At 45.4% G+C, this 23,078-nt stretch overlaps 1 protein-coding gene across 2 annotated transcripts in view; it reads left to right on the top strand.

Annotated features, from left to right (window-relative positions):
* Positions 1 to 23,078, top strand: part of LOC122817656 (scaffold attachment factor B2-like) — a 1,188,489-nt gene that overhangs the window by 268,202 nt on the left and 897,209 nt on the right. For both annotated transcript variants that reach the window (XM_044090719.1, XM_044090720.1), the window contains exons 5-7: positions 789 to 816; positions 1,715 to 2,192; positions 2,614 to 2,660. In XM_044090719.1, coding sequence (XP_043946654.1) covers positions 789 to 816; positions 1,715 to 2,192; positions 2,614 to 2,660 — 553 coding nt within the window. The remainder of the gene's footprint in view (positions 1 to 788; positions 817 to 1,714; positions 2,193 to 2,613; positions 2,661 to 23,078) is intronic.

The following is a 23,078-nucleotide window of genomic DNA, read 5'->3' as shown; positions in this document are numbered from 1 at the left end:
TGCGGTAGCGTTGTCGCCTTATAGCAAGACGTTGTCCCGTTAGATTCTCAACCAGTGTGTCTTCTGTGTGGAGGCATACGTGAATGGGGCATGCCTTCGTTGAAGGTTGTGCGTCAGGGCTGGTAACCCGGTACGTAAAAATACACTACCAGTCATTAGCGGACCGGAGTTCCGCTGTGGCGACCCCTAACCGGGAAAAGCTGAAAGAAACATACACACACAACTGTACTTTCTGTGTAGAACTGTAGGTTCTTGATTTGCTAATGTTAAATGGTGAGATATTTGAAGTTTATCCTGGCAGTGTTTCCATTTTGGCTTATGTTAGGATCTAGATGATTGTTGAACAATTAGAATGCAGATTTCCAAAGTGTAGCCCATTTGGTCTGGGTCTGATTGAAGACTTTTTCATTTAATCAATTTATGTTTGGGGGTTATACAGCTTTCAGCACCCCTCAAGCTAGCTCCATCTAAATCAAACCCTATATATTGTAGTTAAAGTAGGTTGGCTTTTTAAGAAAATACCTTAAACTAAGCTGCATTGGAGATATCTTTCCTTGCAACCATGTAAGGATTTCTCCTGCATCTGTAATTAAACTTGAATTTCTAGCTTTTGTCTGCTGACTTTCAGGATGTAAAGTGAACTGTTAGACAAAATTACACTTCTTTTAAATAGTTTGACTCTAAGGTTAATGTCTCGAAAGTGCATTTTAAGTGCGTTTTTAATTCTTGCATGAGTGTTTCCTTGAGTATCTTGCAATTTCTTTTAATTCAATATTTTTTTTTTGTAGGATTCAGAAGAAACTTCAGTGGAGACAGGTAATATAGCAAATACATCTTGTGGTACATATTTTGCTTTTAGCATTTTTAAAAATTTTAATGGAAACTTCATGTTTTTTATTACAGTGCACTTATTCCCCAGGACAGGATTACAGAGATTGGAAAGCCACTGTATATCACCAGATCATGGGTAGTATATGTATGCGGATGTGTTAATGTGCATAACGCATAAGCATGTTAAATTACACTTATGGGCTTATTTTTGTTTGGGTTATAGTTAGTCAAACCTGTTAAACTTTGTTGCCCAGCCTGTTAAAATTTAAGACTGTTAACAGGTTTGTAATGGGTTGGTGGTATACAGATGTGAGAACATTAACAGATCTGGTGATAACACGGATGTTTAAAAAAATCTTTAGTGTGGTAAAATAAGTTTCTTAGAGTAGTGTTAGCATTTTAGTGGGAAGCAAGAAACGAAGAGAGGTTTGCTTCATGGGACCAGCTACTGAAAATGCCTGCGCTTTTGTAGGACTGAAAAGTTGCATCTCTTGAAGGAAGGTGATAGTAAAGAACTGCTTTCTACGACTTCACAGATTTCGGGGAAATGGACTTTTAATATAATGTCAGAATATCACACAGTTAATTTTGTGGAATTGAGAATCAGGAAGTGAAGACATCAGTCATTTGATCCTCTAAATGAAGAGCATTATGGACCTCCTTTTCATTAGCATCGTGCTTAGGAGTTTACTTTTGTAGTAGTTTCTAGGTGAATAATTTTTCATTGCATAGATAAGTAATTTGTTTTGCATAATTAGGTTTTCCAATCTCTGTTTACTAGAAGTGAGCCGCAGTTAGGCAGCCATGCCAGTTCCTCAGTTGTGAATGATATGTTTCAGTAGTAATTAAACCTTGTGCCATTCTATTCCTGTTAAATCCATAGAAAATGAGAAAATAGACAACGGTTTGAGGGAAACTTGTAAATCTGAGCCTCTTAAGGAAGACTCTTCAGATCAGAAGCCTCTCGAGCATGCTGCTACAGTGGACCATTCACAGAAAGATGGAGAGGAAGGCAGTCAGGCCGAGGATGGGGTTGCTGTAGGTTTGAACAGTGAGTCAACACCAGATGCTGTCAAAAAACAATCAGAAGAGTTTGATTTAGAGTTGAAGGAGAGCCAAGCAGAGTCGTCCAGTGACGAGAAGAAGGATTCCAGTGCGACATTCACAGAAAACGTAGATGAGGCTGCTGAACCATCACGGAAGCTAGAATCCTCTTCTGAAGACCAGACAGACAGGATAGAAAAAGGAGCTGAATCGGAATTCGCAGGAAAACCGGAGAGTGTAGAAGTTGAAGATAAAGGTGAAGAGTCTGCTGAGCCTAGAGAGTCCTCTACCATTGAGGGTGGTGATCAGAAAATGAGGTTTGTTGCTTTCAGTACTAGACCAGACACTATCTTTATATTCCATTGGTCTTAAAGAGATGCCAGTAAGCTGTCTTGTAGTTGGCTGTCCACCTTGCACTTGATCTTTTCTTCCTGCATATTTTAGATATGTTACAAGAATTTTCTCTCTTCTTTGCCCCTCCAGGTTGTTTCTCAACCTTATTCTAACGGTGTAATATACAGTTCAGATATAATCTTAAATTTTACTGCCACTTGAAAGGAAAAAGCTGTTCCTAACATCCAAGGTGATATTTTCCCAGCCTCTAACATATATACAAGGGTTACATGGACAATTTTTGGCTTTTATTTTGATATTTCTAGGTAGTGCAATTTATAATGTTCATTTATGCTTGGTATTCTCCTTATATGACAAATTTAACATCTGGTTTTATGTTTATAGCGCTGACAAAGAAGACAAAGATGAAAAGAGTGTGACCAAGGAAGAAGGTACATATGTAAATTTAACAGACTAGCATGCATATTGCATAAATTTTGAGTGGTAATTTGATTAATCCAGAACTTCATGAAATTCAGTCTGATTTCTAGCTTGCACTCAAACAGGCTTTAAAAATTTTTTAGGTGTGTATTTTTAATGCTTTATATGGGTGGAGCTGAGAGATGTTCTTAGTGTTTCACTGTTGCAGTTATTGCATTTGCGTTACCTGCTTGCAGGTAGCCCTCAGCCAGCCTTAATTACCAGAGTCTTGGGATTTCTGTGTCTGTTGCTGTCGCTTCTTCTATGACGTCAGTTCATCAGGGGTGTAAAGCATGCAGCCGATGCCATTAATTCTTTCTTGCCGTGCAGTGCCAGAAGCAGAAGCAGTTTGCAAATGCCGGTCTGCTGCCTCCTGAAATTTTCATTTTTTGAGTTTCAGACCTGAAGTGTTCTAAAAGATAAGCACCCCATTGTGGATCCTTTTTTCTTGCTCTAACCGATGTCAGAAAAAATTAAGTATTGCCTGTGGAAAGCAAATAGCTCCAGAGCTTTTCATTCTTACTGCGCCACCTGTTTAGGCCCAGACCACAACGTCCCTCACTGTCGGTTTTGTGTCTTGTTCAGCTTCCGAACTATTCGGGCAATTTCTGTAGCTAAATTCTTTTTCTCTCTATCTCTGTACCCTGAAATGGCTTCGATAAGCCATCCGACTACCGATCTTCTGAAAAAAAATGTAAGGATAAAGACAGAGACAAACTGCATAGGTCCAAAGCTGCCGACGGTACTTCTGTTAAGGTAATCACCAGTCTGCCGGTACTCCAGTGAGGTGCTTTTGCAGCCCCTGATACCCACTTCTACAGATTCGCAGGGCTCTACTGAGACCCATTCGGAGTCCGGTATGCCGAAAGATGCTTCTTAGACTATGGAACCTGCGTATGTCTCTACCTTGTATGGGTCTGGAGCTGCTGTGCAGGCACCGGTTTCTGAGGGCGTATTCAGGCCTTCCGATTTTCATAGTAAACTGACGACTTAGTTTCAAACCAGTAGTACCGAATTTTTCAGGCCCAAGGTTCACAGTACGCCTAGGAAACCAACCAAAGCCCATTGTCAGGCCCACATGCCACAAAAACAAATGCTTAGAATGGCTGAGGACCTCATTACTTTAATTGGGGGAAGTCCGCCTTCCCCCTCAAAAAGACCAAGAACTGATTTTCCTTCTGATTTTTGTGATGAGGAATCTGTTAACTCTGATCCTTCTGATTACCAGGGCATACCCTTATCTACTTATGCAGATTCTGATGCATAGGATTACATTCCCTCTGCTTCACATCCAGAAGATTTTTCTTTTGGTGAAACCCTGCACACCCTTAGAGAGCATTTCCACTGTGAGAGCTAGAACTACTCCCAGTCCAAAAAGAGACTTGGGGACTTTTTAAGCTTGCCTCAGCACAGGCCTCTAGCTATCCCTCCTGTTCTGGAAATTGTAAATTGTCTTCTTGGAATCCAGTCTTACCCCTGATACTTTGCCTCCAGCTACCAGGAAACCTGACAGGTACTATAGAGAGTGCCTGATTCACACACATTCATTTTTAAGAATCTTACTGCGGCTCTAGAGACCATTTCCCAGGGACCTAAAGGCATTAAGGCTGCAACTGTCAAAAATCCTACCCCTTCTGACAGGGATTCTAGGGCTTTAGACAGATGGTGTAAAAAGGTGTTCACCTCTGCTCCTCTTGCCATTAGGGCTTTAAATTGCCAGTTTCGTATGTTAAAGTATCAGCAGCATATTACGGAGGTAATTAAACAAAAAATGTTGCTGATTCCTAACTGTGCAGAAGACGAAGATTTACAAGAGTTAATGCATTCTGCTAACTAAGTTGGTAAGCATAATTTGCAATATGGGTTTGATGCCTTAGAAGAATCTTGCAGGGCTGCTGTCACTGGGTCTGTTCTTAGAAGGCATGCTTGGCTTAAGGAACAGAACTTGCCAGATCATGTCAAAGCAAAATGACTAGGTACACCATTAAATCAAGAGCATCTGTTAGGCAATAAAGCAGAAGTCGTTCTCAAAAGGATGGAGGAGAAAGCTAAATCTATGCAAACTGTTAAAGATTTCTTACAATTACAGCCTACCTAGGTTCAGTAGGCATTGGCCTTCAAAAAACTGGTCTTTTCCAGTCCCTTACAGGCCTTCAGTCCAAGCCCAGGGGCAGCAGACCACCAAGACTTCAGTCTCCGTTATGCACAGATCTAAGCAGTGGAGTGCTCCCACATCCAAAACAGGGAGTAGTAAGCTGTCATCCTGTGGTAAAAATTGCACAATGACTTATTTTTCATTCCTACAAGCCTTGCCCAAGTACTTGCACCTTTAGGAGGAAAACTTGCCCTGCTTGCCAAAAACTGGGAATACATTACCCAAGACAGATGGGACTTGAACATTGTTTCCCAGGGATACAGATTCCACTTACACTCACTCCCCAGCTCTAAGCGGATGGCCAGACCCCCCCCCCCCCCCCCGAGGCCTAGAAGCAAGTACTTTCTCTTCTCAGTATCAAGGCTTTTCAACCTGTCCCAGCAGAACAAAGGGGACAAGGCTTTTATTCCAGACTGTTTGTTTCCCAGAAAAGAAAACTCTTGGCGTCCTATCCTTGACCTGTCTATTCTCAACACCTTTCTGGTGGTTCCAAAATTCAAAATGCTAACTCTCCAACAGCTGCTTCCTATGCTAGCCAAGGACTCTTGGCTAGCAACCCTAGACTTAAAATAAGCTTATGTGCACATCCCTATAAGGGAATCTTGCAGGAAATACCTATGCTTCAGAGCAGCCTCTATGCACTATGAGTTCTCTGCACTTCCCTTTGGCTTATCTACTGCGTTCAGGGTATTCACAAAGTGTCTAGCTCCAGCCATTGCATATTGCAGGCAGAGAAGAATTCAAATTTACCCTTACTTGGACGATTGCCTGATTCCAACGAACAGTCAGGAATTGCTGCTTCAGCACCTGGCATTTGTAAAGATTATAACTTCACTGGGGTACCATCAACGAAAAGAAATCACAGCTGGTATCTAACAAACGTATTGTATTCCTGGGAGCAAGCTTGAACACAACTTCCCAGATGGCACTCCTCACTCCAGAGAAACAAATTTATTTGACAAACTACTTAAATCTACTGTCTACCAAAACCCGGTTATCTGCAAGAAAAAAATACTGCAAGCCCTAGAGTTCATGGCCTCTTGCATTCTCTTAATTCCATATGCAAGACTGCATATGAGGAAACTTCAGTGGTACCTAAAAAGTGTCTGGTGTCAACATTCTCAAGACCTGGAAACAAAGATTGCTATCATTCCTTGCGTAAGGACAGAGTTCCTTTGGTGGGCAGAGGCCTGCAACCACAACAAGGGACTCCCTTTCACTCTACCCCTGCCGCCCAAACCGTAGCAACAGATGCATCAGACTATGCATGGGGGGCTGACATGGCAGCGCAGTGCATTCAGGGCAAATGGAACCCGAAGCAAATGCACCTGCATATCAATCAAAAAGAAACGTTCACTGTACAGAACACTCTGACAGCCTTCAAAGGCATTATTCTCTCTGGACAACTGTTGGTAAAGACAGACAACACCACAGTTATGTGGTACATAAGCAGGGGGGAACGCATTCCTACCCACTCTACAGATTAGCCATGGTCTGTGGAACACAGCCTTGAGCAGCCAAGTGCACCTACAAGCTCAATTCCTGCCAGGTAAATTTAAATTCACTGGCAGATGACTTAAGCAAAATTCACATAGCCCCACATGAGTGGAAACTGGAACCCAAAATATTCAAGTTTTTGAGGAACAGGTGGGGGGACTCCAGAGGCGGACCTCTTCCATGTGGACAGGGTTTCCCTCAGGACTAACCCATCTTTTATTCCCAAGGTGGTGTCTGGTGTGGCTTTAAACCAGTCTATTCATTTGCCAACGTTTTCCCCCTAATCCTCAGAATAAAGGGGAAAGGATCCTGCATTCCCTGGACGTGCACAGGCAGTTTAGATTCTATCTGGACAGGACTAAGCCTCTCAAAGTCTGACCAGCTGCTAGTCAGTTTTGCTGCAAGGGCAGAGGGCAAGACCATTTCAAAGCAATCCATTTCTGCTACAAACACCATGGGAAACCTTACCCCACAGGGAATCGGAACACATTCCCCTAGGGCTACATCTGCCTCCACAGCATTCTCAGGGGAGTCCCTACCAGGGACATCCTGGGGCTTTGTACTCACTTTCACCAAGCATTACCACTTGCATATATTTTCTAAATCCAGAGCTGGGTTTGCCACAGCAGTCTTACAGGGCCTGGTTGCCAGCCCTTATTGTTAACTACCTCCACCCTTCCTTAGCTTTGGAAATCAACCCAAATGTGATGACTGCAACAGTGAAACACGAAGAACATAGTACAGTTGTGTACACTTACCATAAATGTAGATGTTAGAGTGTTTTCCCTGTTGGAGTCCTGGTTACCCTCCCTCCAGCCCCCCTGACTTCTCTTTGCTTCTACCTATCCTTTTTGGTTTGGCTTATCTTTTACCATATGTATTTGCCTTTTGCTGGGGGTGTTGCATACCATATAATTGCTTCCCATATTTGGGGCTCCTGACATCTCGGGCATGAAAAACTGATGTAATGGCATCTGCTGCATGTTTTATACCCCTGACAACCTGACTTCATGGAAGAAGTGACAGCATCCGATGCAGAAATCCCAAGACTCTGGTATACAGGCTGGCTGAGGGCTACCTGCAGACAGATGACCCAAATGTGATGACTGCAACAGTGAATACACTCCTAACATCTACATTTATGGTAAGTGTACACAACTGTGCTTTTTGATCTTTGAAAACATAAGGTAGAATCCATTAGTAGACAGTAGTGTTTTGCCCCCCCCCTTTTTTTTAATTCTCCAAGACATGAGTATCTAATACTGTGGTGGGAATGGACCCCACTTCCAAGTCAAAGTATGATTAAAGTTCATGAAATTAGTGTTGTCAGACTTTTAGCCAAAAGTGCTCTTTACAACACCCGCAGTGTGCCCAGAATTGACTTCTGTACAGTTACATGCATCAGTAACACATCTAAATGACTTTTTATGAAGCTGTATTAATGAACACAAATTTTCATTTGAAACTCGGTAGTTTTTGTATGAAAGTATATATGTTAAGTTGTCTATCTCGCCTTCATTCTTGCTGGTTGGGTTCGAAGCCGATCCTCTGCTTCGACTCTACCATCTTCAAAAGCTCTAGAGCTGCTTACTGGCTCGAGGCCCTCCTATATCCCATGATGCCTGCCGCTAGATATCCAGATCTCGTTTGCCGCTTCTGCTGCGAGGTTGTTCTACTGGCTCTGTCGTATAAAACTTAATTATTGTATTGTTCTTGTCAAAACTGCTAGTTTTAGTGTAGTTTTAGTTGTTGGATTAGACTGTTGTATTGTAGCTACTTTTTCTTTAGATTCCGATTGCTTCTCCCAAGAAACTCAAGTTACAGGATAACCTTTCTCTCTCTATCACCTCTAAAAGGGAAAAAAAATCCTTTTATCACTGTTGGTGTTTAGTGTTAAATACATTTCTTTTGTTTGTAGTAGTACTTGCAGTTTGTTTGTGGTAACTGTAGTGTGCAATTCTTAGTGGCTAGTTACTTTAACCTTTCTGTGTGTTTCTTGTCATTGGTTTTCCTCTAGGATGTCCAAGGATCCTAAGCCATCCAGATTCAAGAAGTGTGACTCATGCTGTCGGAAGCTGTCCCTGACAGTCACACTTGTGTTTATTGTCTGGGTGCTGTGCACCTGCAGGACTCTTGCTTGATTTGCCATGCTTTCAGTCCAAGAGTCCTGCAGGAGCGCAAAAACAAATTGATCCTGAGTGGTTTGCTTAAACCCCAGGATTCACCGGCGAAGGCTCAGCCCGTGAAATCTTCCAGGCCACCTAAACCTTCGGCTTCCAGTTCGGAGCAGTCGTTGGGTGAAGCCACACAATCTATCTCTGCTCCGGCTGGAACTGATGTTCCTCCCAGTTGGCTCCAACACGTTCTTCGGAGCCCTCAGAGTCTGAAAAGATCCAGGTCTCCTCCTTTGGAGTCTATAAGTTCGGCTCCGAGGTCGCCTCAGCTCCAATCGGAGCGTAGTCATAGCTCATCCCACTCTTCTTGGTACTCTAGATTTTCGGACCATGACTTGGAAAGAGTGATCAGTAGGCTGTTAAAATCACAGGCCTTAGCTAAAATGTTGTCCAGCCCCCCTCATCAGGTGTCTGCTCCGTCCACAGCTGTAGATATTCCTCCTCCGACTCATCCTACAAGCTCGGAGCCAGAGTTCGTTGGGGTTCGAGTCGTGTTAACGTCTGCTTCTATACCCTCTCCTTCGGTTCCTTCATCGGCTCCGATCCCTTCCATGGTACCTTCCCTGGAGGGATCTGGGCGCCAAGTCTCACTCGTCGGCTGTGAGAGGGGCTAGTGGCATCGGACCCTTATCCGACCCCGCTTTCCCCCTGGGGGCTTCGGCTCAGGTGAGCTCAGCTCCCGCATCTGCCTCGGAGCCGTCCCCCTCGGTGCGTACAGGAGCCCTCTCTGTGTCCGGGCAGGGACGCCATGGAGGTGATGAGTGTACTGGTCCCCAAGTCAGTCCCACGATCGACACCATCGGCTCCTCCCCCTAGGGTGCCTGCGTCAGCCTCTGCCCCTCTTCCAGACCCCAAGCGTGGCGATCCAGCACTGCAGGTCACCCCATTGGGTGTATCCTCTTCCGAGGCCTCCCCTGATCATTCAGAGGAGCCACCTTGCAAGAGGAAATGCAAGAGGAAGCATGTTGACTCCCCTGAGTATCGCATCGGATACTGACTTAGAGGAGTCGGAAGGGTCCCCAAGATCCCCCTCTGAAGATGTCGTCTTCTCAGACATCCTTGAGATGCTTAGGCAGAGGGGGAAATGGACTGCCCTAAGCCCTTCTGAGGATGTCTGTATTCCTGGACGCGTTTGGACCCCGACCTTCCACCACCTGGGGGTGTCCGCCTTTCGACCCACTGATGTCTGTGGTGGCTCTGAAGGCATGGACGGCTCCAGACACAGTGGAACCGACCCCTAGAACACCTGCCAAATTCATTACCGCACCGCAGGACAAACACTTCTTGACCAAAGGCGTCCCCGTTGATGACATGGTGGTAATGGCGGCCACAAAGAAGAAGTTGGCTGAAACTTCATCTGTCCATCCCCCTAGCAAGGAGTCCAGGACGATGGACAGATATGGGAAACGGATGTTCTCTTCAGTGACCTTTTACATGCAGTCCCTGAATTACCTGTGCCACTTTATCCGTCTTGAGAGGGATCTCTTGAAAGAGCTTAGAGATACCCTCCAAGATCCATCAGCTGAGGGGGCCCAGGCTAAGGCAGCCTTCCAGCTGGCGACTCATTTCAGTGGTGAACTCCTCCATGAGGCTCATTTCGTATGCAGCCGATGGTGTGAGTAGAGCCGCAGGCACAGGCGTGGCCCTAAGGAGGCACACTTGGATGCGGCTATGTAACTTTGCAGAACCTTTCAGAGCGTCTTTCACCAACACTCCTTTTGATGGTTCCTCTCTCTTTGGATCACAGGTGAAAGATACCCTTACCAGATGTGAGCAGGAAGGCAAGTCTCTCTCTGCAGTAGGAGTCTGTTTTTCCACTCTTTCCAGATCATATCCTAAGGGTCAGAAGAGTGGAAAGATGTGGTTCCGGAAATCCCAAGGAGCCTTGCCTGAAACACGTGGTGAGTTCCCATCCAGGGGCAGCGGAGGGAACAATAACAGACGCCGCCCTCTGGGCAAAGGGGGTCCGCAAAATCAGGACAGCAGGGAATCTTTTTCTGAGAAGCCCTTCCAGCATCCCTGAAGGGTTACCTGGCTGCCCACCTCTGGAGGCAGTCGGGGGAAGATTATCGCTGTACCCAAGAGCCTGGCAAGACATAACACAAGACAAATGGGTACAGTCCGTCATATCCGGAGGCTACAGAATTCCCTTCCTTCGCACCCCCTTAAGGTCAGACAAGTCCCTTCCAGACGTTCCACCCAATCTAAGGGACCAAGCAGTTCAAGAAGTCTCAAAACTGCTAAGAAAAGTGCCATCCAGCAAGTCCCAGCAGACCAACAATGATCCGGAATTTACTCCAGGTTCTTTTTGGTACCAAAAAAGACGGGGGACTGGAGACCCATTCTGGATCTCAGCAGACTGAACAGGTCTGTACAAAGAACGAAGTTCCTTATGGTCACGCTACAGTCCATTTTGCCTTTCCTGGGTCAGGACAATTGGATGTGCTCTGTAGATCTTCAGGATGTGTACTACCACATCAAAATGGACAGATGCTCCAGAAGATTCCTTCGCTTCTGGCTGGGAGCCAGCCATTATCAGTTCAGAGCTCTGCCCTTTGGTCTCACCACAGCCCCCAGGGTGTTTACCAAATGTATGGCAGTAGTTACCGCTCACCTGAGATGGCAAGGATTCCAGGTGTTTCCATATCTCGACGACTGGCTCCTCACTGCTACCACCAGACCTCACCTTCTCTGAGCCAGAGACTGCACTATTGATACTTGTTCCAGGCTAGGTATCACAATAAATTTCAAAGTCTGCATTGTCACCCTGTCAGTCTGTCCTTTATAGGCGCAAATTTAAATACCAAAGATATGTTAGCAAGCCTCCCACCAGACAGGGTGTTAATGAATAGTCAGCATGTGAAGGTTTTATTAGCATGCAAAAGATTTCAAGCCAGGTTTGTCCTTCAAACTCTGGGTCTCATGGCGGCAGCGATCACACTTGTCCCTCTAGCCCGCTTTCACATTTGGATTCTCCAGTGGCTTTTCACCCAGTGGTCCTTCCAGCAGCTTCCCATGTCTTACATGATTATGATCACACAAGCATGCAAGAAGCACCTTGCGTGGTGGATGCTCTCCACATCACTGCTCTATGGCATACCATTTGTTCTCCCCCCTCCAGTAGCTACGGTGACCACGGACACCTCCCTGAGCGGGTGGGGGGCATTATCAGGGCAGAACAGTCCAAGGCACCTGGCAACCTCACGAGTACCATCTGCACATCAATGTCTTGGAGATGAGGGCCGTGCTCTTAGCATTGTAGGCTCTTCAGGACTCTCTTCCTACCGGGACCATTGCAATTCAAACAGACAATATGTCTGCAGTGTGGTACATCAACAAGCAGGGCGGAACCAGGTCCTACCCCCTATGTTGATAAGCACTCCGACTCTGGCAGTGGGCGATCTCTTCCCAACTGTTTCTAATTGCAACGCACATCCCTGGGAGGTCCAACGTCATAGCAGACAGACTGAGCAGAGCAATTCTCATGCCTCACGAGTGGTCTCTGAAACAGGTAGTTGCAGACCAAATCTTCTGCAAATGGGGCCAACCTTGCTGCGACCTGTTTGCAACTCCCTTCAAGTGCAGCAATTTTTTTCTATCTCCTACCGCTTCCCGGACATTCCCCAAGAGACGCTCTAGTCCACGATTGGCCTCGGAGACTTCTTTATGCATTCCCTCCTTTTCCCCTAATCCCGAAGCCAATTCAGAAAGCTACCATATTGGGTTGCAAAATGATCCTCGTTGCTCCTTACTGGCCTCGACAAATATGGATGTCCAAGGATGCATCTGCAGTCCTTACAAATGGGTTGTCCTGTCGTCAGGCAGCCCTTCGGTCGGCCGGATTCCAAAGTCTGGGTCTGGCCTTGGCTGGTGTCGCACTTCACCCGACGTCATAGCTGCAGTTCGGGTATAAAGGCATCAGCAGACGCCATTTTCCCCAGTCTTTCTTGCCGCGTGGCGCCCGAAAAAGAAGCTGTTCGCAAGTGCCGGTCGGTCAGAACCAGAGATTACTACTACCGAATACTTCTACTACTACCGAAGACTTCTAAAAAACCTCCGACTACGCAAATATCTAAAAAGCGCAAAGAAAAGGACCGACACTCGCGGTCCGCGGTTTCGGCCGAAACCACGGTTAAGCCAACCGCGAGTGTCTTGGTTTCGGCTGAAACCGAGCAAGCGGTTCTTCCTTCAGCTGAAAACTTACCTCCTACCGAGGCCTCTTCCAGCCTGGTGGAATCTGCTTCTGAAATCCCACCGGCTCTTGCAGTTTCTCAGGAATTATCTGGATATTTCAACCCCTGCACGTGGAGCTGCTAGGCCACCTGTAACCATGTCTATTAAGGCCTTTGCAGGGCTAAAGCAGCTAAAACTACTAAATCTGTGCCTGCTAAGACCCACTCTCTCAGGCCTAGCTCTAGTTCACAAATGCTTAGTCTAGCAGAGGATCTCATTTCTTTAATCCGGGGATCCCAACCTCACCCAGACAGGGCCTCTCACCCACCTCCAGAGAAGAGGCCTAGAGCAGAGCCCCCTGAGCCAGCTTCTACAGATGATTCCTCTGATGATTCAGATAATACAAACCCTCCAGAGGGTCCTTTCTCCCCTTATGAAGACTCTGATGCTGAAGAGTCCATTCCTTCTGCATCTCCGCCTGAGGAATTTTCCTTTGGGGAAACCTTGCATGCTATGAGGGAACAATTTCAGTGGCAGGGCCAGGATTTTTCGGACTCTAGAAAAAGGCTTAGAACTTTTCTGCATTTACCACAACATAGGCCTTTAGCCATACCTCCAGTACTCTCTGTTGTAGATGATGCATTTAATGATGCTTGTACTGCTCCTGATTCACTACCTCCGGCCCCTGCTAAGCCCGATAGGTACTACAGGGTCCCGGACACGCATTATCATTTGTATAAGGCTCCTTTTGCAGATCCCGAGACTATCTCCCAGGGACTTAAGGCTGTAGCAGCTACCTCTGCCAAAAAAACCCTCCCCTCTGAAAGGGAATCCAGGTCCTTAGACAGATGGGGTAAAAAAGTTTACACTTCTGCTACTCTTTCAGCTAGGGCCTTGAACTGTCAATTCCACATGATCCAGTATCAAGAATTCTTGCTAGACCAGTTAACCAAAAAGCTGTCCTCGGATGAACCATTAGACAAAAAATCTGTACAGGAAATGGTACGTAACATTCAGCAAGTCAGTAACCATTCCTTAAAATGCGGCTATGATGCACTGGAGGCTTCCTTTAGATCAGCCATGACTGGCACAGTTATCAGAAGGCATGCATGGTTAAAAGAGCAGGCCTTACCAGACCATGTCAAATCAAAGCTACTAGATGCTCCCATGGACAAGATCAGTTTGTTTGGCTCTCCTGCACAACAGGTGCTGAAGAAGATGGAAGAGAAGGCAAAATCTGTCCAAACAGTGAAAGATTTCTTACAGGTCCAACCTCCAAGGTTTAGCAGGAATTGGCCCTCCAAGAATTGGTCCTTTCCAGACTCCTCCAGAGCTCAGAGAGGCAGGAATAGGCGTTCAAGAGGCAGAAGTCAATCCAGGGGTACCTACAGGGGACGCCAGTGGCAGGGTAACAACCAGCGAGGTACAGCCACAGACACAGCCACCACCACTACTACAGGACAATCACAGTGACTTGGCTCTGGCACCGCCTACCAGGGAACAACTAGAAGCACCCTTAGGCGGGAAACTAGCCTTATTTTCAGTAAACTGGCATTTCATCACAAGAGACAAGTGGATTTTGCAGACAATAGACCAAGGTTACAGGTTTCACTTCCATACTCTACCAGGGAAGAGAGGAATGCCAAACCTACCTCCAAATCAAAAGGCAGAAGCTCTAAAACAAATAAATCAATTATTAAGGATGAGAGCTGTAGAAAAGGTACCATCTATGGAGCAAGGACAGGGATTTTACTCCAGACTCTTCCTGGTACCAAGAAAAGAAAACAAATGGAGACCTATTCTCGACCTGTCCGCTTTAAACACATTCCTCATTGTTCCAAAATTCAAAATGCTGACCCTACAGCAGCTTCTTCCCATGTTGGGCAAGGAGTCTTGACTGGTAACTCTAGATCTCAAGGAGGCATACCTGCACGTCCCCATACGACCAAATTGCAGAAGATACCTCAGATTTCGTGCAGGATCAGAGCATTATCAATTCTCAGCATTGCCCTTTGGCTTATCTACTGCGCCCAGAGTGTTCACGAAATGCCTGGCATCAGTAATTGCTCATTGCAGGCTTCAGGGAATCCAAATCTACCCTTACCTGGACGACTGCCTGATACAAGCAGACAACAAAAACAAGCTAGCAGAAGACTTATAAAGGGTCACTTATCTACTACAAGCCCTGGGATACACAGTCAATATAAAAAAGTCAAGGCTGATACCATCCCAAAGGATAAAATTTTTGGGTGCAGAGCTGGACACATCGAAACAAATGGCATTCCTAACAGTAGAAAAACAGGAGCATCTCCCTCTCTACTTCTTGGCATTAACAAAGCAGAACCATCTAACAGCAAGAAAAGTCCTACAAGCCTTGGGTTTCATGGCATCCTGCATAATATTGGTTCCACATGCCAGACTGCATATGAGAAAGTTACAGTGGTACCTAAGGAATTTATGGTCTCAGCACAAGCACAGCCTAGAAACCCAAATTCCAATAATCCCATGCCTGAAGCAAGAATTCCAATGGTGGGCTCAGGCCTGTCAATCAAACAAAGGATTGCCCTTCCACAGCACTCAACCAAGCCAAACCATCACAACGGACGCCTCAGACCTCGGTTGGGGGGCCCACATGCTGGACAAGTGCATACAAGGTTTATGGACTCAAGACCAGCTGCGCCTACACATAAATCAAAAGGAAATGCTGGCCAGTAAAACTGGCAATTCAGACCATTTCTTCGACAAGGTCAACTGTTGATAAGGACAGACAACACCACAGTTATGTGGTACATCAACAAACGGGGAGGCACACATTCGTACCCTCTATGCCGGATGGCAATGGACCTCTGGAATGTGGCCCTGAGCTTCAACATTCAGTTACAAGCAATTTTTGTACCAGGAAAAGAAAACATTCTAGCAGACATACTAAGCAGAACTACCACGGATGCCCACGAATGGATGCTACATCCGGACATCTTCAAAACCATTACAAGAAAATGGGGACTCCCAGAAATAGACTTATTTGCATCCCCACGCAATCACCAACTGAAGAATTCTGCACAAGGACGTACCACCCACTTGCTTGGAAAGTGGACTCCCTGTCTTTCAGTTGGAAAAACCTGACAGCATATGCATTCCCACCACTTCCTTTGATGCACAAGGTGCTATTGAAGATCAAAGAGGACCGTCCAAGGATCATTCTGATGGCTCCAGATTGGCCAAGACAACATTGGTACCCATTACTGAGGAGCATGTCTCGGGAACAAACATGACCACTACCCCTAGTTCCCTTGCTGTTAACACAGAACTGCAACACCCTGCATCCAAACCTGAAAACACTGAAGCTGACTGCCTGGAACATTACATAAGACCAGTTAACCCAAATTTATCCCAAAGGGTTAAAGACATTATCTTGGAGGCTCGCAGACCCTCAACAAGGAAAAATTATTCAGCAAAATGGAAAAGATATCACATTTGGAGTACTGCAAAAGGAGAGAATGTGTCACTGGTAAACATAGCCAACATCCTGGAATACTTGGCAGAGCTCTTCCACAACGGCCTGTCCTATTCTTCCATTAAGATTCATGCATCAGCTATGTCAGCAAAATACGACTTGGATCCTCCAGTCTTCTCACATCCTCTGCTCAGGCAGTTTCTGAGAGGAATTAAAAATGTAAAACCACCTAGGAAGCCACCATTGCCAGCATGGGACTTGAACTTTGTGCTAGAAAAATTGACACTCCCTCCTTTCGAACCAGCAGCAACAGCAGAATTACAATACTTATGGAAAACTGCTTTCCTGCTTGCAATCACTTCAGCAAGAAGGGTATCTGAGCTACAGGCAATGGCAGTACAGCCCTTCCTGATCTTCCATCAAGATAGTGTCCATGAGAACAAATCCAACTTTTATGCCTAAGGTGGTCTCCAGAGTATCTTTAAATCAGGCTATCCACCTACCTATATTCTTCCCCAACCCACAGAACAGGGGAGAAAGACTGTTTCATACCTTGGATGTACATAGACAATTACGCTACTACCTGGACAGAACCAAGGGCAATAGAAAAACTGACCAGCTACTGGTAGCATATGCAACAGGAATGGAAGGAAAAGCAATTTCAAAACAGACAATCTCTAAGTGGATAGGAAATTGCATTAGATTTTGTTACTCCTACCATGGGAAGAAAACTCCAGAAAACATCAGACCTCACTCTACAAGGGCTACAGCCACTACCACAGCTTTTCTACGAGGAGTGGCTACCAAAGACATTTTAGAGGCTGCTACTTGGAGCTCCGTGCATACATTTGCCAAGAATTATAATTTACCTTTATACTCTAGATCCCGAGCAGGTTTTGCCACTGCTGTTTTGCAAGGGATCTTAACTACACCATAATTTTATTTCTCCTCCTCCCTCAGTTTGGCTATGGTATTCTACCCATGTGTAAGGACTGCAGATGCATCCTTGAAGGACATAGTACAGTTTTGTACCTACCATAAATGTAGATGTCCGATAGGAATGCATCTGCAGTCAGGATTACCCACCCTCCTTTCCCCTCTGTGGTACTCCTAGGGTATTTGCCCATCTTGTAGCTAGCTGGGGGAATGTATTATGGTGTATTTGTTTGTATATATGCACTTACATGCTTATTTTTTGTTTGCTCTCTACTATTTGGAATCATTTGCATTTATCCAAATTTAGCCTTCCTGGAGGGCACCTGGCATCTGGGGCAAGAAACACTGAGGAAAATGGCGTCGGCTGATGCCTTTATACCCGAATAACTGCAGCTATGACGTCTGGTGAAGTGCGACACCAGCCGAGGCCAGACCCAGACTTTGGAATCCGGCCGACCGAAGGGCTGCCTGACGACAGGACAACCCATTTGTAAGGACTGCAGATGCATTCCTATCGGACATCTACATTTATGGTAGGTACAAAACTGTACTTTCCCGTTCCTGCTTCGCTATCTTCTCGAGCAGCCTTGGACTCTGGACCTAGCTCCAGACCTCCTGATTCATCAGTCGGGCGGGCTGCACCAATCCCTACGCTCTCTCCAGCTCACAGCTTGGTTGCTTCGCTTCCAACTTTAGCCAGGCTTCCTGAATTTCCCCCTCTGTGCGCGAAATCATTTTGTCATCACACAAGTCTAAGACTAGATAAACTTACGCTAGTAAGTGGAAATTTTTCTTCCTGGGCAGAGGCTAAAAGTATTAACCCCTTTTCAGCCCCTGTATACTACATTTTGGAATTTCTTGCGGAACTCTTCTATGCTGGGTCCGCTTCCGCTGCAATTAGTTCAATTAGCTGCAATTTCAAATTTTCACATTGGCCTGTCCGAAAACAGTATCATGTCTCATAAGCTGTGTAAAGCTTTTCTCAAAGGAACCACTCTGCTCAGGCCCCCAGTGAGAGATCCTCCACCACCGTGGAATCCACATTTGATTTTAGCTTCTTTAATTTTGCCCCCTTTCGAACCTGCAGCTTCTTGTTCATTGAAGTTCTCAACTTGGAAAACCCTTTTTCTGGTAGCTATTACTTCAGCCAGAAGAGTTTCGTAACTACAGGCTCTTTCTAGCCGTCCCTCATACCCCGTGTTCCACAATGACAGGGTTGCTCTTAGGACTAATCTGTCCTTCCTTCCTAAGGTCTCTTCAGAGAGTAACTTGAATCAGTCCATAGAACTTCCTGTGTTTTTTCCCTAACCACTCCAACAGGGTGGAATATAAGTTGCATCAGTTAGAGGCAGCTGCGCTTTTATTTACATAGAACCAAGGATATTAGAAAATCAGATCAACTTTTCCTGTCTTATGCAGTAGGTAAGCAAGGTCTTCCGGTCTCCAAGGTAACCTTATCCAGGTGGTTGACTTGTGTCATCACATTCATATATAAACTGAGGAATAAAGAATTGCCGGCTAAACCAAAAGGTCACTCCACCAGAGCTTTAGCTACTTCGGTGGCCTTTCGGGCTAAGTTGCCCATGGAATCTATTTGTGCTGCGGCTACATGGGCCAACCCACATACTTTAATTTCGCATTACAAGTTGGATTTGGTTTCCAGAACCAGAGCTGATTTTGGTTCCACTGTTCTGAAGAGTCTTTTCCGGTGAGCCACCCAGGATTTTAGGTGCTAGGGACGCTGTCCCAGCCAGCTAGAATGAAGGCGAGATAGACAAGTTAACATAAAGAAGTTATGTACCTACCATAACATTCCATGTTAGTTGTCTTCTTCTCGCCTTCTTTCTTGCGTCTCACCCTCCATCCCCCTATCCTAGTGGACCGAGAAGAGTTGTTTTTGAATTTTCGCTGGCCGAGTCTTCTCTGGCTATTCCCTTCTGTCTAATAGTCTCTCCAGTAAGATTTATGCATTCTAGGATAGGATTTCTTTATTATTATGTCTGCAATTAGACTTGCCAAACGAGATCTGGGCATCTAGCGCCAGGCATCATGGGATATAAGGGGACCTCGAGCCAGTAAGCAGCTCACGAACTTTTGAAGATGGCAGAGTCGGAGCAGAGGATCGGCTCTGAACCCAACCAGCAAGAAAGAAGGGAAAACCTTTTTGTATATTTTCTATCTGGAAATTCTGTGCTGCTTGCTTCATGAACTCTGGCATGAGCTCTCAGCTCCATTAGACACTGTATTCAACCAAAGCCTCGGCGCACCATCTTTGTCCTAGCTGAATGGAGGACAGCCACGGTCATACCTCTACACAAAGGTGGTGTGTCTACTGACCCAGAAAATTGTAGTCCTATCAGACTAACTAGCCAGATCTGCATCGCCATGAAACACATTATCGTGGACCTTATAAACAAGGACATTGGCAACCTCCAATTGCTTGATCCCACACAGCTTGATTTTGTCAAAGGGAGGTCATGCCTGTTAAACTTGGTCGTCTTCTTCTTTTAAACAGTTACCAAAGCCATAGACGAGGGGAAGACTGTGCACAACTGTCTGCCTTGACGTAACCAAAGTTTTAGACACTATACTTGGGCATAATAGATACTCTCCCAGCTAGGCATCAACCGGAATGTTACCAGATTGGTAGCCAACTGGCTCACTGAAAGAACCCACTCAGAGTTGGAGAAGACACCTTTAGTAGTAGACCCGTAACAACCGATGTACCTCCAGGATCGGTCTTTGGGCTTCTACTGTTTGGGATATACTCTTCTGAGGTGGAAGACAAAGCCAGTGATCTGTGGCTGAACAAGTTTGCAGATGACTGCAAGCTGGGCGCTGTTTTAAATTCCCCTAGTGATGTGAGCATCCTCCAAGAGGGCCTTATTCAAACTGACTGGTGCCAGACTCATGGCCTCATACTGAATACCAGGAAATGCATCATTATCCTCTCTGGGGAAAATGGCATCCTCACTTATCACATTAATAACTTGCTAAGCACACGATCAGTCGTGAGGGACTTGGGCACCCAGGATGATAGCAACCTCACTTTTTGACCACCACGTTGTCTGTGTTGTACGAAAGGCTTTCTACATGACTCGCCTCATAATTAAGGGTATTTCACCCAGGAACACTGAGGTCATAACATCCATGTACTCTTCCCTTATCACACCCATTATTGAGTACAATCCCCCCTTGCCAAGCACATGCAGCAGTTGGAGAGACCACAGAGGTTCCTGACAGGGAAAGTCTAGGGTATCAAATACCTATCCTGTACAGATGGGCTAAAAGCCTTGTCCCTCTACTGAGTCTCTTACAGACTTCTCAGAGGTAACCTGTGTGACATACAAGGCCATCTGACCCACCCTTGATGTAATTGCTGCCTATCCGTAAGACTCACTTTACTCAAGCAACCAGCACGCAAAACCTTAACCTGGTCTGTGACATTAATAGAACTTGTTGGGATAGATTTGTGTCCCAAAGACCCCCCCCCCCCCCCCAATCGGTGGAGTAGACTTCCTCTTCATGTCAAACAAGAGTACCTCTCTAGCCCTCTTTAAGAGGAACCTGGACGACTAGATGGGAAACGGAAAATACACCCGTGGTATCCCACCTGTGTCCCTGATGGACAGGGGAAACAGGTGCTGACTTTAAATAAAGGAACTTGGGCGAAATTCTTGACTAGGCTCATGAGGGTCTCCAGGCCAATAGCCTAGTATCCTCCTATGAACCCAATCGTAACAATACACAATTTCTTTGTTGTCCTCAATACTCCACTTTGTCGTCTTTACTGCTCTTTGTTGCCCTGTCAGTTTTTGTGGACTATTACTTCTACAAGAGGGGGCCATCCTACCCCTGCACATGGCCTAACCATATTATAGGAATGTTTCTGTCTTGAGGATCTCACACTGTCCCCCCCCCCCCCCCCTTTTCTGGTCGTGGCACCAGTGCACCTACCAGGATTGGGCACTTTTTATCCTGGGAGTTGTGCCTCCATCTGTCTTATTTTTAAGCCCATCTGTGATATTTGCTGTATAATGTACACGCACACACGGTGTATGTATGTGTATATATTTATCTGATTTATCAGTGTAGTTTTTGTGAGATTTTGTTTAAAAAAAAAAAAAAAAAGTCCACCTCATGAAGGTACTCACCAAGACTTGAACATGAATTGAATTCCAGCAATACTACACTCCTTTGTTTGCTCATTTTATCATCTCTCCATTGTAGTGAGTGTTGTGAGCTAATCAGAAAATGAGATGCAGTGAAAGATGAGGATAGAACATTACACTGGTGTTGGTGGATATCAGCATTCACCAGTTAGGATATATTTTGATCAAGTGAGTAGAAGAGCAGTAGAGACCTTTTTTTGAAGTGCAGGATTTGAGAGAGAGTTGAATTGAGTAAGGGGGTGGGGAACTGAGTAAGGGAATTGGAGGCAGAAGACTGAAGAACATTATGACCGTAGAGAGAGTTATGGGGGGCCCTTATGGCCAAGTCTCCACAAATGAGCAGGTATGACTGAACAGTGTTACCTCCTCCCAGCCGCAGCCCACTTATCCACCCCCCAAAAAAAAGACACTTGAGACTTGGGGGTGGCGGGTGGGGGGGAGATAATGAAGAACATGAGGGCTATAAGAAACTTAGGGCAAGAAATACTTGCTGCAGTTTATAAAAGATCATAGTTCTCTGGTATTCCCCCGTACAGGAAGAAAAATAAATCTGAGACTTGTGTACTGCTAGATTTTAACCAGCTGGCTATAGAGGGAGAATCTGAGCAGAAAAAAGGTACATGATTTTACTTGCTACCATTTGTAGTCTCAAGAAATTATTCATCTGGAGGTCAGTCATATTCATCAAGTGTTAAATTTGTACAGGAGCAAGAAATCAAAGTGCGAGCTCTGTAGGCCCTTTTGTTTTTTGTTCCTCAAGCGTTTGTCCTTGCACTAGACACAAAGGATACTTGTCTCCACATACCTGTAACCAGGCCAGAGATGGATAATACTTGAAATTTAAAGACTGGTATGCTTACTGACAGTTTAATTCCTTGCCTGTTTGTAAATAAAAAAAAAAGTGTTGGACTGAGGGCATTCATGTTTATCTTTAATTGGATGACTGCATGATTTCATGTTCCAGCCTTAAAGGAAACCTCCAACTCTGCACTTTATCCTGGCCTGCTCCCAAAGCTTGGGGCTCTCTCCTAACCTTGTAAAATCCCAAGTAACCACAAGACTAGTTCTGTTCCTGGAAGCTTATCTTGGACACTGCCAAGGCCTGCTTCCCTGAAGGAGATGCTGTTTCCTGACCTTGTATTCATCATCTTGGTATAGCGAAGTCACTTTTTTGTGGTTTTGTTTTTCAGAACACTATAGAGTGCATAGCCCTATCAGGGCTAATGGTTCCCCTGGCAGGATTCCACATGAGGAAAGTGTAATGGTGCATATGCAGCAGATGGTGCCTGCGTAAGTGGTCTCTGCAATCCCACTGTCCCCTGCTTCTGTCTTAAGAAAGCACTGTTATGGAAAGCATAATAGGTGAACCTTAACAAGGGGGCCTTATTCGTGTGATATGCAGACAGTCATCTTGCACTTGTCAGATGCAGTGTGTGGTGGCTCTCCCAAGAATGTAAAGAATCCAAAGATTCTGAAACTAAGTGTAGATCTGTATCAAGCGGTGTCAGAGTTGATGGCAGTCTTTTTAGCTACTACTGCTTTCAAACAGATTCGATAGCAAGGAATCTTGCATTTACACAAGCTCCACCACAGTGATGTCGTACATCAGTAATTTAAGGAGGAACTGGGTCGTACTTGTGCAGGTTAGCCAGGAGATTAGTACTTAACCAAGGGGTCCAGCATGACCGTCAAAGTCATCATTACAGGTCTGGACAGAAGATGCTGTCTCAAACTGGCCTGGTCTGTTTCTTTATGCCTGTCCTCCATTCTGTCTCCTACTTAAGATAAACCAAAAAAAATGTCTCTTGTGCTACCTCTGATAAAATGAG

Source organism: Protopterus annectens, chromosome 13.part0, assembly GCF_019279795.1.
Source record: "Protopterus annectens isolate FY-2018-M chromosome 13.part0, PAN1.0, whole genome shotgun sequence".
Taxonomy (NCBI): Eukaryota; Metazoa; Chordata; order Ceratodontiformes; family Protopteridae; genus Protopterus; species Protopterus annectens.
The sequence above is the reverse complement of the archived record's forward strand: the minus strand, read 5'-3'. Positions and strand labels throughout refer to the sequence as shown.